This window comes from Pseudophryne corroboree, chromosome 10 (genome assembly GCF_028390025.1).
Source record: "Pseudophryne corroboree isolate aPseCor3 chromosome 10, aPseCor3.hap2, whole genome shotgun sequence".
Taxonomy (NCBI): Eukaryota; Metazoa; Chordata; class Amphibia; order Anura; family Myobatrachidae; genus Pseudophryne; species Pseudophryne corroboree.
In genome coordinates, this window is record NC_086453.1 from 140,461,300 (window position 1) to 140,479,566 (window position 18,267).

At 44.6% G+C, this 18,267-nt stretch overlaps 1 protein-coding gene across 2 annotated transcripts in view; it reads left to right on the forward strand.

Moving 5' to 3' along the window:
• PPP6R1 (protein phosphatase 6 regulatory subunit 1) overlaps positions 1-18,267 on the forward strand; it is a 329,328-nt gene that overhangs the window by 213,612 nt on the left and 97,449 nt on the right. For both annotated transcript variants that reach the window (XM_063942823.1, XM_063942824.1), the window contains one exon: positions 14,444-14,571. In XM_063942823.1, coding sequence (XP_063798893.1) covers positions 14,444-14,571 — 128 coding nt within the window. The remainder of the gene's footprint in view (positions 1-14,443; positions 14,572-18,267) is intronic.

An 18,267-nucleotide genomic window follows, 5' to 3' on the forward strand; every position in this document is an offset into this window, starting at 1 on the left:
GGGGTTATTGAAAAATACAAGGCAGAGTCAGGTGCAGATGGATCCACCTTGGGCTATGTTTACACAGACTTTATCCAGTATAGCTGAACGGATAATTCCTCCAACTCCTGTACCAGGGATAGGTTACACTATTAACCCTTACATGCAGCTCCCCACCTATGGTGTATCACTTCCAGTAGCAGCAGCCGCCTCTCAAAAGAAACAAGCTGATGAGCGGTGGTAGGTAAATCTTCACCCTCACAGGCTACACATGATTCAGATGAGGATTCATCGGAAGATGAAAGCTCAATTAATTCCACTTCGGCATACGAAGAGGAGGATGAAGGTCTTAGCTCAGTGGATTTAGCTGAGTTAATTAAAGCTATGAAAGCCATTCTGTCCTTAGAAGATTCAGCAGAGCCTGTGTTAAAAACCAAGGCACCTGTGTTTAAACGTCCCAAAACAGTTAAGACTGATTTTCCAGGGTCAGATCAGCTGACCGAAATCATGGAAGAGGCTTGGGCTACGCCCAATAAGAAGTTTAGAATTCATAAGAAATGGAATTCCAATTATCCTCTTCCAGCTGGGGATTGTTTAAAAAGAGAGATGGCTCCTAAAGTAGATATGCATGTAATTCGATTAGTGCGAAAATCTACATTACATTTGCCTTCAACATCATTAAATGATGTCACGGATAGGAGAGCGGATGGGTTTCTAAAAACCATTTTTTCCCTGTCTGGGGCAGTCACAAGGCCAGCCATGGCTTCAGCTTGGATGGCAAAGGCTGTGTCTGCCTGGGCTGATGCATTGGAGGGGGATTTTTCAGTAGCTTTTAGAGAGCAAAAATCCCATATAGCACATATAAAACAGGCTGCAATGTTCTTGGAAGAAGCGGCATTGGATATGGGTACTATTGCCTCCAGGGCATCATCTTCAACAATAGCTGCTCATAGAGCAGTTTGGCTACGTACGTGGAAAGCTGATTCAGAATCTAAAAAGGTTTTGGAATCTTTGCCCTTTTCTGGAGATATTCTTCTTGGAGAAAAAAAAAATTGACCGATATTCTGGAGTCAGAAGCAGACTCCAAAAAGGTCAAGTTTCCTTCCACATACAATTTCAAACCAAAAGTTCGGCTTTTCGGCCCTTTCGGTTTCGAGGAAAATCTAAAGGAAAAAGTAGATGGCAAGCAGCCCCAATACAACAAGTCTGGTAAGACTAAAAAGCATTGGGTTCCAGAGGACCGGTTGGGAAAACAGATAATAAGCCATCAGCCTGATGCTCCGGGCCTCCACCTGGGGGACCCCGACTTCTTCAGTTTGCACAGATCTGGGAGCAATCTACAACAGATGCCTGGGTGCAGGAAGCGGTATCTTTAGGTTATGCATTAGCTTTCACCCTCCTCGCAGGTTTGTTTGTGTTATTTTGTACCAGCCCGTCTCGGGTAGAGACAAAGGCCAGGGCTTTGTTATAGGCAGTCCAGAAATTGCTTCAGTAAGGAGTAGTCATTCCAGTTCCTCCTGCACAACGGGGACAGTGTTTTTACTCCAACCTGTTTTTAGTTCAGAAGCCAAATGGGTCATTTCAGCCCATTCTCAAAGTGCTAAACAAATACATTTGTGTACATCTGTTTCACATGGAGACGTTACATTCCATCCTGTTGGCCATGGAGCCAGGGGATTATATGGTATCCCTGGATATACAGGGTGCTTACCTACATGTTCCGATAGCACTGTCCCATCAGTGCTATCTCAGGTTCTCTATCCTCCAACAGCATTTTCAGTTCCAGACCCTACATTTTTGGGTTTGCCACAGTCTCCAGAGTATTTACCAAGATTATGGTGGTAATGACAGCTTATCTCTTCCAGCAGGGGATAAGAATATTTCCATACCTCGACGATCTTTTAATCCTGGCACAGACGCAGGAATTGCTCTTATGTCATCTGCAACAGACAATAACGTGTCTGCAGAACCACGGGTGGCTCATAAATTGGGCAAAATCGTCTCTGGTTCCGTCACAGCGGATCACTCACTTGGGGGCTGAACTGGATTCAAGGCTTCAGAGAGTAATTTTACCTCTGAACAAGCTATCCAAGGTTCAGTCAAGGATTCAGGACTTGTTACACAGTCAAAAGGTATCCATTCACGCAGCAATGCGCGTGATGGGTTTTATGGTGTCAACATTCCACATGGTGGAGTATGCACAATTCCACTCAAGGCCTTTGCAGCATTTGATTCTTGCCGAATGGAATGGGTTGCATCAGACAGTAAAAACAGACTATGGTTCTTACGTTAGAAGTAAGAAGGTCATTAGCCTGGTGGCTACAGACATCCCATCTGGACAAGGGGAGACCCTTTTGGATATCAGATTTGGAAATTTTGGCGACAAATTCCAGTCTCCAGGGCTGGGGGGAGCAGTGTCAGGAAGGTTGTGTTTTTAGGGGCAATGGATCAAGGAATAATGTTGCTTGTCAATAAATATATTGGAATTTCGGGCCATATACATGGCTCTGATTCAGGCAAAGGACATTCTTTGGGGGGAAACCAGTCCAGATCCGCTTGGACAATGCGACGGCAGTAGCGTACCTCAACCATCAGGGAGGAACTCGCAGCCGAAAAGCGATGAAGGAGGTAAGTCACATACTAAAGTTGGCAGAACTTCATCATCCAGCCTTGTCCACAGTGTTCGTTCCGGGAGTCCTAAACTGGGAAGCGGACTTTCTCAGTCGACACGCCATTCAGGCATGCGAATGAGCTCTACACCTGGAGGTCTTCCAGACTCTAGTAGACAAGTGGGGGTTGCCAGAGATAGATCTCATGGCATCCCGTCTGAACAACAAAGTGCTCGCAATACGGGTCAAGAACAAAGGATCCCGAAACGATCTTTGTGGATGCCCTGTCGGTGAGATGGGGCTTTCATCTGGCTTATGTGTTTCCTCTAAGCACCCTATTACCCAGGGTGGTGAGAATGATAAAGCAAGGAAAAGGTGCCGTGATACTAATAGCTCCGGCTTGGCCCAGAAGGCATTGGTACATAGATCTGCAAAGCATGTCGATGGATGTTCCACTTCTGCTCCCTCAACATCCAGATCTACTGATGCAGGGTCCTTGTTATCACAGACATCTGCATCGACTGTCTTTGACGGCGTGGCTCTTGAAACCTCTATCCTGAAGTCAAGAGGATTCTCACAACAGGTAATTCAAACTATGATCAAAGCAAGGAATCTTTCCTCAGCTCGCATTTATCACCGAATATGGCAAACCTATATTCATTGGTGCAGAAGAAATGGACCCTAAGTCTTTCAGAGTTTCCAGGGTCTTAGCATTCCTTCAGGCAGGAATGGATAAAGGTTTGAAGGTGGCTTCCTTGAGAGTGCAAGTGTCGGCATTGACTGTATGGTTCCAAAAGAAAATTGCCAATTTACAGGATGTGCATACTTTTTTTTTCCAGTGAATGCTGCGCATTTAACCTCCTTTTGTTCCTCCTACAGTGCCTTGGGACTTAAGTCTAGTCCTGAAAGCCCTTCAAGTTGCCCCATTTAAACCACTTAATAAAGTGGATCTTAAATGGTTGACGGCTAAAGTTCTCTTTCTACTGGCTATGGCATCAGCTAGAAGAGTATCAGATTTAGGGGCATTATCATGTCATTCCCCATTTCTGATTTTTTTATCCAGATAAAGCAGTTCTCAGAACTAGATCTGGGTATCTTCCAAAGGTGGTGTTTAAATTCCATTTTAATGAAGAAATTGTAGTCCCGGTTTTCCAGGTACCGGGCCTTTCTGCAGGAGATGCATCGCTGGACGTGGTCTGTGCATTAAGGATCTACGTGGATAGAACCAGTGCCATCAGAAAGACAGATTCTCTCTTCATTCTCTAAAAAATTTCACAAGAGAGGATGGCCTGCTGATAAGCAGATAGCTGGCAAGATGGCTTCGGATGACTATTTCAGAAGCATATTCTCAGGCTGATCTCCATGTTCTGGCAAATGTCTTTGCTCACTCGTAAGTCAGGTCCATCTTGGGCAGCACAACGTGGTGCTTCAGCAGAACAGATATGTAAGGCAGCCACATGGTCTTCCATTAACACATTCATTAGACATTATGCCTTGGATACCTTTGCCTCTTATGAAGCTGAATTCGGGCGAAGGATTCTCCTGTCCAATTAGGAGCGTCCCCACCACTAAATTGCTTTGGGAAATCCCAATGTTATGCTGGGGATAACGTGGACCCTGCCGTAGAAATATATGTTATGGTAAAAACATACTGTTGATCCCACCCTGACGCACCTGATTTGAGGATCCTTTTACTCACTAACCTCTTCCTTCTTGTACAGAAGGGTGTGCATGTGTGTTGTTATCGCCTGATTAGGGCTATCTTTGATACTCCCGCCTTAGCTTTGGAATACAACTGATTTGCCTGAGCCAGGAGGCGGGGATATATGGATGGGCCCATTGCATGCTGGGAGGCCGGAAAAGCTTTGACCGATTGGTGCAAATCCGCTGTCGCTTCATCATATCCCATTGTTATCCTGTGGATCCTGTGGACTTATGGTAAGTTCTTACCATAACGTATATTTTCTTCCGAAACAGCTTGCCTTGTTGCCAGAAGTACAGACTTTTCTTCATATGCAACCACCCTTTGTATCTCCCACGGCTCCGTGGGACCTCAATGTGGTTCTGTCCTTTCTCCAATTGGACTGTTTTAAACCCTTACATAGGGTTTAGTTAAAATTTCTCACCTGAAAGACTGTGATGTGATGTTATTGGCATTGGCGTCTGCCAGACGTGTGTCTGAATTGGGGGCATTATCCTGTAAGAGGCCTTATTTGATATTTCTCCTACACTACTTCATGGCAGCCCTTACTCTTGGGGGATTGTATCCCATTCCTAAACTTAGACAGGGAATCCTCTCAACACTTTAGGACCACCCACCTTGGGTATATAGCCCTGCTCCTCCCCTTCCTCCATTAGTCTTTTTCCTGTCTCCTAGCTTGACAGGGGATTATGTGTTTGGTTTTTGAGAACGTTTTACCTCTATTCCCAGTAATACGCCTCTGTGTAGCCGTACTGGAAGAGGGTGGCTCCCTGGAGAAGGCAGAGTGTGCTTGGGGCGGTTGTAAGTCCCCGCTGTTCAGCTTAAGGTGTCCGCCCGCTGTTTTGCTGCTGGTCCCTCTCCCTAGTGCCGCTGTCTGAAGCCGTCTCTCCGGGTGCTTTGCTCCGCTAGCCGCAGTGCCTGTATCTCCGGCGAGACCGGAAGTGCGGGTGGCCGGAAGGGCAGCGGGGCGAAGGGGAAGTGCGGCTGGCGGGCGGAAGCGCTGTGAGAGACAGCGTGCGGCGGTTGGCGGGCGGAAGTGCTGGGGCGGCCGTCCTGTAGCTGGGACGGTCTGCTCAGCGCCGCTCTCTATGGTTCTTTTGGAGCTTAAATATGGCGCTGCACACTAGGAGTGAGAGTCTCCTATGAGCTGGGCAGGTGTATGCTTACCAGCAGGATGGATAGAGAGCCTTCTCCCCATAAGCCGATGAGTGCCCGGAAGAGGTAAGTCCTCATAGAGGATATGTTTTGTTTTTTTTTTTTCTGCGTGGTTAGGATTTTAATGTAGTGCTACTGCTGTTCATTTTTTAGTGTGTCTCCTCCTAAGAAGAGGCTATGCAAGAAGAGGCATATGGATATACAGTGTGCAGCATGTGATAAGATCTTTTCTTCTACTGAGAATGTGAAGTTCTGCGAGGACTGTATACAGAGTGACATTCAGCAGGCCAGTCAAACCAGTCAGATTCAGCAATTGAAGGACTGGATGAAGAGGTCTTTTGTTACGAGAGAACAGCTGGCTGATTTGCAGGAAAATAAGAGGTCTAGATCCCTGGCTAGTATTGACTCTCAGGACGAGTCAGCCTCTTTGTATGCTGATTATCAGTTTTCCTCTAGTTCTGGGTCAGAAGAGAAGGAGGAAGTTAGAGAGTTTAATTTGGATCTCGTTGACAGTCTCTTAAAAAATATATTTAAGACCATGAACTATAGGCAAAAGGATAAAGGAGATGAAGATAAGGATGTTTTGTTTGGAGATAAGTCCAAAAGGAGCAGATACTTTCCGGTTCACAGAGCATTGAAGGATGTAGTGTCTAAGGAGTGGCAAAACATAGATAAGAGACTTGGAAGTATTAAACGAGTGGATCGGATGTTTCCAGTAGAAGATGAGCAATTTCTGGGCTGGTGCACAGTGCCTAAGATTGATGCGGCAGTGGCAGAAATGGTGTCTAAAACTACGATTCTGTTAGAGGACGGAGCTGTCCTTAAGGATGGCATGGATAAGCGTATGGAGAGTGCGCTAAAAAAATTACATATGTCCTCGGCAGTATCCTTAAGGTCCGGTGTGGCTGTTGCATCTGTTTCCAGAGCTTTGAGAGTTTGGGGATCAGTGTTGTCCACAGATATTGAAGAGAAAATCTCAAGGCAATATTTGCAGAGAAGCCTGGGTATTATGCTCAAGGGCATAGAGTATCTGTGCGAAGCTTCTTTGGATGTGTTAGATTTCGCAGCGAAATCCATGGCGGCAGGTGTTATGGCTAGAAGAGCTTTGTGGCTTAGATCATGGTCGGCGGATATGCATTCCAAGAACAGGTTGGTGTCATTACCGTATGAGGGTTCCCTATTATTTGGAAATAAGCTTGAGGCTATTATACAAAAGATGTCAGGGGGTAAGTCAGCGAGGCTGCCTCAGGACAAGAGGAATAAATTTCCGTTTCCTTCTTCTAAGCAACAATTTAAGGAAGCGAGAAGTTATAGGCCGGGGCGAGCTTATATGGGAAGGTATTCCTCGGGGACGAATAGGCAGTCCTTTCGCCAGGCCTATAGGAGAGGTGGACGAAGACAATGACTGTCGCGGAGTTCTGGTATCCTTTCCGGTGGGAGCCAGGCTCCAGAAGTTTGCCAGTCTCTGGCAGTATTCAATTCAGGACACTTGGGTACTGGATGTGATATCTCAGGGATACCGGATAGAGTTTTCCGAAGTTCCAAAGAGGGACAAATTTGTGAATTCAAGAAGCCCAGCTGCGAGTCTGGAACTAAAGGCTCTGGAAGACAGTTTGGAAAAATTGATCCAGGTGAATGCGGTAGAGCCTGTTCCGCCTTCAGAAAGAAAGAGGGGATTTTATTCCAGAATTTTTCTGATAAGAAAGGCGTCGGGAGACTTCAGAACGATACTAGATCTCAGACAGCTCAACGATTATGTAAAGACGATAAAATTTCGTATGGAGACGATGAAATCCATTCTGTCAGGGGTAAGGAAGGAGGATTTCCTAGCGTCCATAGACCTAGAGGATGCTTACTTTCATGTGCCGGTACACACACGGCACAGAAGATACCTGAGGTTTTCGGTCATGGGCAAGCATTTTCAGTTCACATGCCTCCCTTTCGGTCTGAAGTCGTCTCCAAGGATTTTTACCAAGGTGCTGTCGGCACTGGTAACCGTAATAAGAGGTCAAAGAATTGCAATTTGGGCATATCTAGACGATCTACTAGTGTGCGGAGAGTCAAAACAGGAAGTAAAGATGGCGTTAGAAGTCACGCTGCAGATCCTACAAGAACATGGCTGGTTAATAAATTGGAAGAAAAGTCAACTAGAACCAAGACAAGAAATTCAGTTTCTCGGAGTACAGGTGGATACTGCCAATTATACAATAGGTCTTTCAGAAGAAAGATGCTCGAAGATTCGGAGTCTGGCTTCTTTGCTAAGGGAATGCAACAGTGTGACTCTGCGTCAGGGGATGAGTCTTTTGGGTATGATGGCCTCCGCCATAGACGTGGTCCCGTGGGCGAGATGGCGGATGAGGGGCCTTCAGCTAGAGATACTAGGCTATTGTCGGAGACGTTATTCCCTGAATCATCGCATAGGGTTAAGTCAAGGGGCAAAACGTTCTCTAGACTGGTGGATGGAAACAGAACTGGTCGACAGGAAGACGACTCTGTCGGATCGTCACTTCCTCATTCTAACAACAGATGCAAGTGCAGTCGGTTGGGGGGCGCACCTGTTGCAACAGAACTGCCAAGGAAGGTGGAACCACCAGGAGAGAAGATTATCCTCAAACCACAGGGAAATGAGAGCTGTGTGGAAGGCGATGAAATATTTCCAGAAGCAGTTACAGGGGAAACATCTCAGGATATTTTCAGACAATGTAGCAGTGGTAGCCTATCTCAATCGGCAAGGAGGCACCAGAAGTCATGTATTAATGGAAGAGGTGTCAAACATACTTCATTGGGCGGAACGTCATCTAGAATCCCTATCAGCACTACATGTTCCCGGAGTAGACAATTACGTGGCAGATTTCCTCAGCAGACAAGAGGTGTTACCAGGAGAGTGGGAATTGAACGACGCAGTGTTCAATCAGATTGTACAAAGGTTCGGCCAGCCACAGGTGGATCTGATGGCCACACACATCAATACGAAGGTTCCTCTGTTCTTCTCCCGATATCATCTCCCAGGATCAAGCGGGGTGGATGTCTTCTCTCTCCCATGGGGGTTCAGACTAGCATATGTTTTTCCTCCGTTTCCAATGATTGCACGTATTCTAAGGAAGATCAGAGAAGAGAGGGCGCAGGTCATAATAGTTCTTCCATATTGGCCAAAGAGAGCGTGGTTTCCTTCAGTACTGAGGATGGCAGCAGGGGAACCTTTGACGTTGCCGCTAATAACGGATCTGTTGCATCAGGGTCCATTGCTGCACCCGAATTTGCGACAACTGCATTTGACGGCATGGAAATTGAACGGCAATTATTGAGAGATAAAGGGTTGTCTGAGCAAGTTGTTAATTTGCTGATTCAGTCGAGAAAGAAGGTATCCTCTAAGATCTACTATAGAGTCTGGAAAACTTTCATTTCCTGGTCGGGCTCAAGATTTAACCCACAGGAAGCAGAGACATCGCCGGTCCTTCAATTCTTGTTTGATGGATTTGAGAAGGGGCTGGCGGTATCTACCATCAAGGTCCAGATAGCAGCACTGAGTGTCCTATTGGAGAGAAGATTATCTGATGAGAGCTTAGTGAGGAAGTTCTGTCAGGCAATCAAAAGGATAAGACCTCGCTTCAGGTCGGTGGTCGCTCCGTGGGATCTGAATTTAGTTTTAAATTCATTAATGTTGTCTCCGTTTGAGCCATTGCAGGACGTCTCAGTTAAATTTCTAACTTGGAAAGTAGTGTTCCTGGTAGCCATTACGTCAGCCAGAAGAGTTGGAGAGCTACAGGCCCTGTGGTCAGAGGAGCCCTACCTTAATTTCCTTCCGGGTAGACTTGTTTTAAGGACTAATCCAGATTTTTTGCCTAAGGTGGTGTCAGATTTCCATTTGAATCAAGACATCGTGTTACCATCATTCTACCCACAGCCGCAGAATGAGGAGGAGAAGAGAATGCATAGTTTGGATCTAATCAGAGCAATTTCAGTGTATCTGGATAGAGTGAAAGAGTTCCGTAAGACGAAACACCTGTTTGTGTTATATTCAGGTGCAAGGAAGGGTGAGAAACCTACGAAACAGACCATCTCCAGATGGATCACAGAACTCCTGGCGTTTATTTACAAACAGAATGGTCAAGAGGTTCCGGAGCAGCTAAAGGCACACTCTACCAGGGCCATGGCAGCTTCCTGGGCTAAGAAGGCAAGGCTTTCGGCGAAGGATATATGTGCAGCAGCCACATGGTCTTCTATGCATACATTCTCCAGTCATTATGTGGTGGATGTTATGGAGGCACACTTTGGGAAACGTGTCTTTGATGCAGCATTGAATTAAACAAATTATAGTTTTCAGCATTGACAAGATGTCTGTGGTATTTTTTATTGCCCTCCCTATATTGAGTGTTGGTATATCCCAAGAGTAAGGGCTGCCATGAAGTAGTGTAGGAGAAAAAAGCAAATTATACTTACCGATAATTTCATTTCTCCGAGGTACTTCATGGCAGCCTACAATATACCCTCCCTTAGTAAGTTTAAATATAGTCTGGTCACAGGAGACACTCAAAAGACTAATGGAGGAAGGGGAGGAGCAGGGCTATATACCCAAGGTGGGTGGTCCTAAAGTGTTGAGAGGATTCCCTGTCTAAGTTTAGGAATGGGATACAATCCCCCAAGAGTAAGGGCTGCCATGAAGTACCTCGGAGAAATGAAATTATCGGTAAGTATAATTTGCTTTTTTCATGAAGACAGGGCGGAACTTCGGACCCGTCCTCCGATTTTGCCGAAAGTGGTGTCAGCTTTTCATGTGAATCAGCGTATTGTGGTTCCAGTATTGTCTGACGCTTCCGTTGGTCCTTAGTCCTTGGATGTGGTCAGGGCACTGAAGATTTATGTCAAAAGGACGGCCCGTCATCGGAAATCTGACTCTCTGTTTGTCCTTTATGATGCCTCCAGAATTGGTCGGCCGGCTTCTAAACAGTCTATTGCTCGCTGGCTCCGGTTGACCATTCAACAGGCCTATACTATACAACGGCGGCTCTGCCCTTTCCGATGTCTATTCAGGCACACTCGACGAGGTCGATGGAATCTTCCTGGGCGGTTGCCCGGGGTGTATCGGCCCTACAATTGTGCCGAGCTGCGACTTGGTCTGGTTCGAACACGTTTGTTAAATTCTATAGGTTCGATACCTTGGCCAAGGATGACCTTCAGTTTGGTCAGGTGGTTTTACAGGGGTCTCAGCACTTTCCCACCCGTTTGGGAGCTTTGGGACTTCCTCATGGTACTAAAGTACAGAACCCCAGTATCCACTAGGATGTAAGAGAAAATAGGAATATAATACCTACCAGTAATTCCTTTTCTCCTAGTCCGTAGTGGATACTGAGCGCCCGCCTCTATGCTTCGATCCTGCTTACCTGTGTAATTGGTTGGACTGACGTTGCGGTCCCCTTATGTTGTCAGGATAGATGTGCTAACCTGGTTGGGTTGGTGTTGCTTTCCTCTGTTCTGGTTAGCGCCCTCCTTACTGTTATGGTTGTGTATTGGCTTGTTGCCTCACCGCTGTTGTATTTATTCTTTCTCTCGTGGTATGTCCGTCTCCTCGGGCACAGTTTTCCAAGAATGAGTCTGGTAGGAGGGGCATAGAGGGGAGGAGCCAGCACACACATACACACACTAAAAGGTTTTAAAGTGCCAGACTCCAGTGGACCCAATCTATACCCCATGGTACTAAAGTACACAACCCCAGTATCCACTACGGACTAGGAGAAAAGGAATTACCGGTAGGCATTAAATTCCTATTTTAGCTGCTGATGTGGCCTTTAGATTTAGAAATCTGATCACACTATGCACCTCAATGCGTGACCATGTTTCCACCAGCCCCTCCATCTTACATCTGATGATGGGACAGTATGACTGATATGAGGCGCAGTGTAATGGACGTGAGGGAAGCAGTGGTCTACCTGCTCTGACCTGGCAGGAAATTAGACTGAAATAGAGAACATTACACACGTGAGAGGTCTTGTTACCTTACTTATTGAACTACTCTCATATTTTACCAGAGGGCCACCTCATTTATGTATACATAAATCTGTCTGTAAGACCTTTTATGTAATCGCATGCAAATGAATGTGTTGTACATTAAAAACTATATTGTCTTGTTTTGCATCTAATGGCACTAATTTTATTAATTTTGGCATAACGCTGGAAAGGCTGTGATTTTAAATAATCTCAATCCAGTCTTAATGCCTTTTGAATTGAGTTGGGTTTTGTCTGTTTTTTTTTTTTTTCTCTTTATTTTGAAATAGTGGATATTACAACATTTACAACATCAAATACAATATAGCATTGTATATTCCAATAAATGTTGCATAGTGAACTTTACAACCAAATCTAAAACTGATGGTAAATCCACTTAGATTTTATATTTTTTAAACATATAAAACAGATGAAGTACAAATAACATCAGAAAATAGGAGGAAGGGGGGTTGGGTAAAGGGGGAAAAAAGGAGAGGAAAATAAAGAAGTTATATCAATATGAGAATAATGTTCTCAATCCAGATGTTACAAGAAATTATAGAGCCGATCCGACAGCGAGATTAGCGAACGAGCCTCTAAGATGCAAGGCAATTGTCTCTGAAAGTAATGGTACCAAGGGCTCCATACTTCAGAGAATTTGTGTACTGAGTTGTGGAGCAAGGCAGTAATATATTCCATTGAGGCTACAAACCAAATTGTGTTAATTTACGCTTGTAAGGGTGGAGCAGCTGGTTGTTTCCAGTTAGCTGCTATCAGTAATTTGTCAGAATTGAATATATAATTACATAGTTTGCTCCCCGATCTTGAAATCCTTTCCAGTGGGTTACAAAGTAATGCGTGTACTGGGTTTTTGGATATAGAGGAATTAAGATATTACCCAAAAAGGAGAAAATATCATTCCAATAAGAGCCAATCCTTGGACATTCCCACCACGTATGTAAGAATTAGCCCTTGGAACCACAGTTTCTCCAGCAAAGATTTGAACTTAAGGAAAAGATACTTTGTATCCTTACAGGAACCATGTACCATCTTGTGTAAACCTTAAAGGGTTTTGTCTGATTTTAAGGGGTTTAGGGCTCAGTTAAAAAGTATGCGGATGATGTTACACAATTACCTTGCTATACAGATACTAACTATTGACTGTTACGTATGCTGTTTGTCTTGAGTATAAGGCAGGGTACATAAATGATCAACAAGTTGGCTGACCTGCCGTTGCACTGTACAAGTGGCTGATCTAGGTTACTGTACACGCTTACTGAATGGATGCTTGACATGTCAGTCAGGATCCCCAGCTGGGCGAGCATTTGATCCTTGAATGGCCAATATATCGGCCGGTGTGTACCCAGCTAAAGACTTTGCCTAAGTTATTCCTAGTTGTGGCTGATTGTGTGGCAGTAGTGGACAATGTGGCATTAGAGATTTCCATCTAATGCCTATGTTTAACAGTCTACTTGCACTGGTGAAATCAGGTGTGCCAGGATGTTTGACTATATTCGATGTTGGTAAAGATTTTCTAATCCTGGGTGAGTGTGTGACTAGATTTTCCTTGTTCAGAAGTGATTTGCCTGATTTATGTGGTTGCCAGGGTAGTTGCATGGTGTAGAACAGTTGGAATGAGGAGAGACGGTAGAAGTTGGATATATGAAATTTGAGAACTAGTTATTGTGAAAGTCATAACAGTTAGATGCTATTAACTGTGACTGTCCTACACCTATTTTTAATAATCTTTGTTGTGCTACTGGGGACTCTCACGTTTCTGTTGCATGGTTTATCCATTTAGGTACTTGTTAAAAAGCATCAAAACCAAGAGCCCTAACCTCATGAATAGGTGTTACATAGTGATTTATCATTGTGTTCCTGGCCTTGGGCTTGTTTAATACATCCCTCCGCCCTCATCTTATTGTTTTCTAATAGCTCAGAGTAGCTATCTTGTTGGTATTTTTCCTTGGCATCCTGCTTGCTGCCAGTACACTTTGTTTCTCATGCTCGCAAGTGGGATGGTATCGGGATCCCGGCGCTTGGGATGCAGGTGGTCAGAATACAGACGGTGGCATCCCAACACGCGGGATTCTGACACCTGGTAGGTAAGGAGTGTAACCCTAACCCCTTACCCCCTAACCCTCCCTTCCCACAGCCTGACCCTAACACCCCCCCCCCCTTCCCCTCCACAGCCTGGCCCTAACCGTCCTCAGTGGTGCCTAACGTTCCCCCTCCCCGCAGCCTACCCCTATCCCTGTGCACAAAAGAGCATAAGCGCCCTGTGCAGCTGCACCGCTCGCACACCTCTAGTTTTGGCCCTGCTTTTTTCAGTATGGATTGACCACTACTGTAACGGCAGCCCTTCGCTCAGCTCTAAGAGGTTGACCAATTTGTTTTACTGTCTTAAAGCGTCAACCTCAACAGCCAGTGTGTTCTTGCTATCAGCTATTGAAATGTTGTCAGTGCGTTGATGGTTTTGGTGTAGTCTTTCCCTGTGGCAGGCCCTTGTGATCCTTTTTTAGAAAAGAAAATGCTGCCTTATTTACTGTAGCAGGCTGAATCCTCACCTCACTTATTAGTGAAATAGTGCCTAATGGGTGGCACTTGATATGCCGGTTGTCGAGATCCCAGTGCTCAGCATGCCAGCGCCGGAATCCCGACACCCAGCATACGACAACTATTTTCCCTCTTGGGGTGTTCACGACACACCTGGAGGGAGAATAAATAGCGTAGCGCGCCACCGTGCCTGCAGCATGGCGAGCGCAGCAGGCCCGCAAGGGGCTCTTTTGCGCTCGCCCGGCTTGCAGTATACCGGCGGTCGGGATCCCTAAAATAGTGTCAGGGCATCCTGCAATGTGTAGTTTTACAGCAGCTGGATGGAGACATACGGTAGCTCTGTGTTACTGGAAGAACCGCTACCATATTGTCCAAAAGTGGATAGCTGCTGTAAATCAGAGTGTATTCTCATGTTTCAATGGAGTCAAGTAAACTATATATTTTTGTTATTTATGCTCAGGAGCTGTGGAAGCACAGATAGTGAAGAGAGTCGAGATTCTGATGAAGAGGAAGAAGACTCCGGTGGTGGTGGTGGTGGTGATGGCACCAATCCTTCAAACACTGATTCTGTGCCAGAAACATTAGAAGGTACAGTAGCTATAATTTCTGGTTGGTTGGCCGATGTTTTTGTTTTCTCTTTTTGTGTTAACCAGCAATTGTAAAGCCTGCTGTGTTTTTAGCATACTGCACCCACACACACACACATACACGTCAAAAAAACGGGAATAAACGGCACTCACGAGGTGTAATACAATAAAATAAAGTTGGCATATTTGACGTTTCGTAGCGTCCGCTCCTTCTTAAAGAAAACACCAGTATAAACTGTACATACATAACACTTGCCCATATTAATACGCTCTCCGTTCCCAGTCGCTCCGAAAGACCGGATCCAGCTCAGATGACGCACTTCTGGGAGCAGGCTTCCGGACGTTACCATAGCAGCACCATGGCTTGCTCTCCAAACCAGGGGTCACCATAGCGACCGGAATCCACGGCACACTGTCAGAACAAAGGACATTGGGGGTAATTCAGACCTGATCGTAGCAGCAAATTTGTTAGCATTTGGGCAAAACCATGTTCACTGCAGGTGTGGCAGATTTAACCTGTGCAGAGAGAGTTAGATTTGGGTGGGGTGTGTTCAAACTGAAATCTAAATTGCAGTGTAAAAATAAAGCAGTCATTATTTACTCTGCACAGGAACAAAATAACCCACCCAAATCTAACTCTCTCCGCAAATGTTATATCTGCCACGCCTGCAGTGCACATGGTTTTGCCCAACTGCTAACAAATTTGCTGCTACGTTCAGGTCTGAATTACCCCCATTGTGAGGTCCCCGACAGTAATTAAACATACACAAACAATTGAAACAACATTAAAGTGTGTACATAAAGAACTATGCACAAGTTCATGAGATACAGATTAAAAATACACATAACAGCGACAATATTACAGTATATATACTTTATAAAGAAAACGGGATAAAGAAAGCTAATCAACAAACTCAAAAAAGGACAGTCACACAAAACTATTCCAATTTTATTTTTCCATTAAGGCCATGGGGCACCATAGTGTTAAGTCTAAATATCCATCTGGATTCAGCCAGAAGCAGTGCCTTACCACGGTCCCCACCACGTGGGGATTCTGGTATGTGATCTATCATAAAGTATCTCCGTACAGATAACTGATGACCTTTGTCCTTAAAATGGCGTGCCACTGGCTGATCAATGGTCCTTCCAGCTAAAGATAGGTCAATACTAAATCGATGAAGCGCCATACGATCTCTAAACTTGGGCGTGGTCTGTCCCACGTAGTACAGACCACAAGGACAATAAATCACATAGACCACATGAGTGGTCTTACTCGTGAGCACATGACGAATATCAAACAACTTATTGGAATGAGGATGTTTAAAGCTTCTGCAAGATGTCATGTATTGACCTGTGACACAACTATGGCAACTATAGCAGCCTGGTGGTTTAGTGTATATGTTTGGGGGTTTAGGGATACCACGACCAGAGATATCCATTATCACAAGTCTATCCCGTAAGTTACGGCCTCGCTTAAATGTAGCCATAGGTCTACTATCGCTAAAACACACCAAATCTTCATTAGATTTAACTATGGGCCAATGTACCTTGGTAGCTTGTTTGATGATTGGGCTGGCCAACGTATACGTGCTTACCCATGGAATGACCTTACTGTCCTCACGGATAGTTGGTTCCAAAAGTTATGATCTGGCCAGTCTAAGTACTTGCTTTTTTTGTTGCTGAAGTGTCACAGGATCATATCCTCTTGCAAGAAATATTTGGATTAACACATCCAAACGCTCAGGTATTTTGGACATGTCACTCATAATCATCACCACCCTCATCTGCGACAGGGGAAGCCCCCATTTCAGAGTGAGGGGATGATGGCTACCAGCCAAAAGGAACGTGTTGCGATCTACGTCTTTGAAATAGATGTCGGTCTCAATGCGTCCATTATTGATCAAAACCTTCACATCTAGAAACTGCATGACCTCAGTGCTATTCGAATGAGTGTACTTGATCGTGGTGTCCATCTGATTCACCTCCACTACCAACTGATCAAAATTTTTCGCCCCCCTGGTCCATAGAATGAAGATATCATCTATGTACCTGGTATATGCTAAGATATATTGACTTATTTCGGGTCTATCAAGAAACATAAGCTCTTCCATACCGAACATGAACACGTTCGCGTATGTGGGGGTCACCGCCGACCCCATGGCACAACCACATAGTTGCAGAAAGTATTGACTGTCATACAAAAAATAATTCCTAAACATTGTTAGTTAAAGGAACTGCATGAACAAAGCATGATCGAAAACAGACCTATCCAAAAACTTATTTAAGAATTGCCTCATTGACGCCAAACCCTCATTATTAGGGATGGACGTATATAAGCTACATACGTCTAAGCAGTACATAAGAGTACCTTCTGGTAACGTTTGGATAGCCATAAGTAGTTTAATGAAACTGGTAGTGTCCTTTAGAAAATACTTTTTCAATAACTGTAGCGGCTGCTGGATAGAATCCAATAATTGAGCAATGGTCTCGTACAATGAATCACGAGCAGAAATGATAGGCCGCCCAGGTGGTCTATCTATGCTCTTATGCAGTTTAGGCAGCGTATACAGAACTGGAACCTTGGGGAACTCTCTGTACAGGATTTTCTGTAGGTCTGAGGAAATTAATCCAACTTTCACTGTCATGTCTAATAATGATCGTAATTCTGCTTGATATCGCTTAGTTGGGTCACATGGTAATTTACTGTAAACGTCGACCTCTGCAAGTTGTCTTTCAATTTCAATACAGTAGTCGCTTATATCTTGGACCACGACGCACTCGCCCTTATCGGTGGGCCTAATGATGATGTCCTCATACTGAGCAAGATTCTTTAATGCTGCCGCTTCTACCTTTGACAGATTTTTCTGAATCTTACCAGGAGCCAATTGAAATCTTACAACAGAGTCATCCAGCAAGTGGTTAAATATTTTTAGAGAGGGGTTGAGGGACGGAGGATCGACCTTGATGCAGACTGAATAAATCATCCCACCATGGTAGTTTCAGTCGTGGTGTTTTTATGTTGGAAAAGTTCCTTTTTTCTGTCCCAAAATGCATAACTTTGCATTTTTCTATAGTGAACCTTATTCCCCATTTAGACGCCCAGGTTTCATGTTAAATAAGTCATTCTGTAGAGACTCCACATTGCTTTCTGAATTAATTACCTTACACAGTTTAGTATCATCTGCAAAGATTGACACTGTGCTTTTCAGGCCTATTACTAGATCATTGATAAATATATTGAACAGTATCGGGCCAAGTACGGACCTATCCATGTACATATAGTATATCCCAGGCCAAGTTCCCTTAATTTGATGATCAGTCTCTTGTGAGGCACTGTATCGAAGGCTTTTGCAAAATCTAAATACACAACATCCACTGCTTTTTCCTGGTCAAGATTCTCGCTCACTTCCTTGATCTGTCCCTTACAAACCGATGCTGACTCTTGCTAATAATCTTAGTAGTCTGCAGATACTCCTCTATGTTATCCCTCAAAATTCCTTCCAATATTTTACCCAGTATAGAGGTTATACTAACTGGTCTATAGTTCCCAGGATGATTTTTAGTTCTCTCTTTAAATAAAGGCACTATCTCAGCTATGCGCCAATCCTTTGGTACCATGCCTGATGTAATTGAACTATGGAAAATCAAGTATAGGGGTTTTGCTAGCTGCGACCTAAGCTCCATAATAACCCTCGGA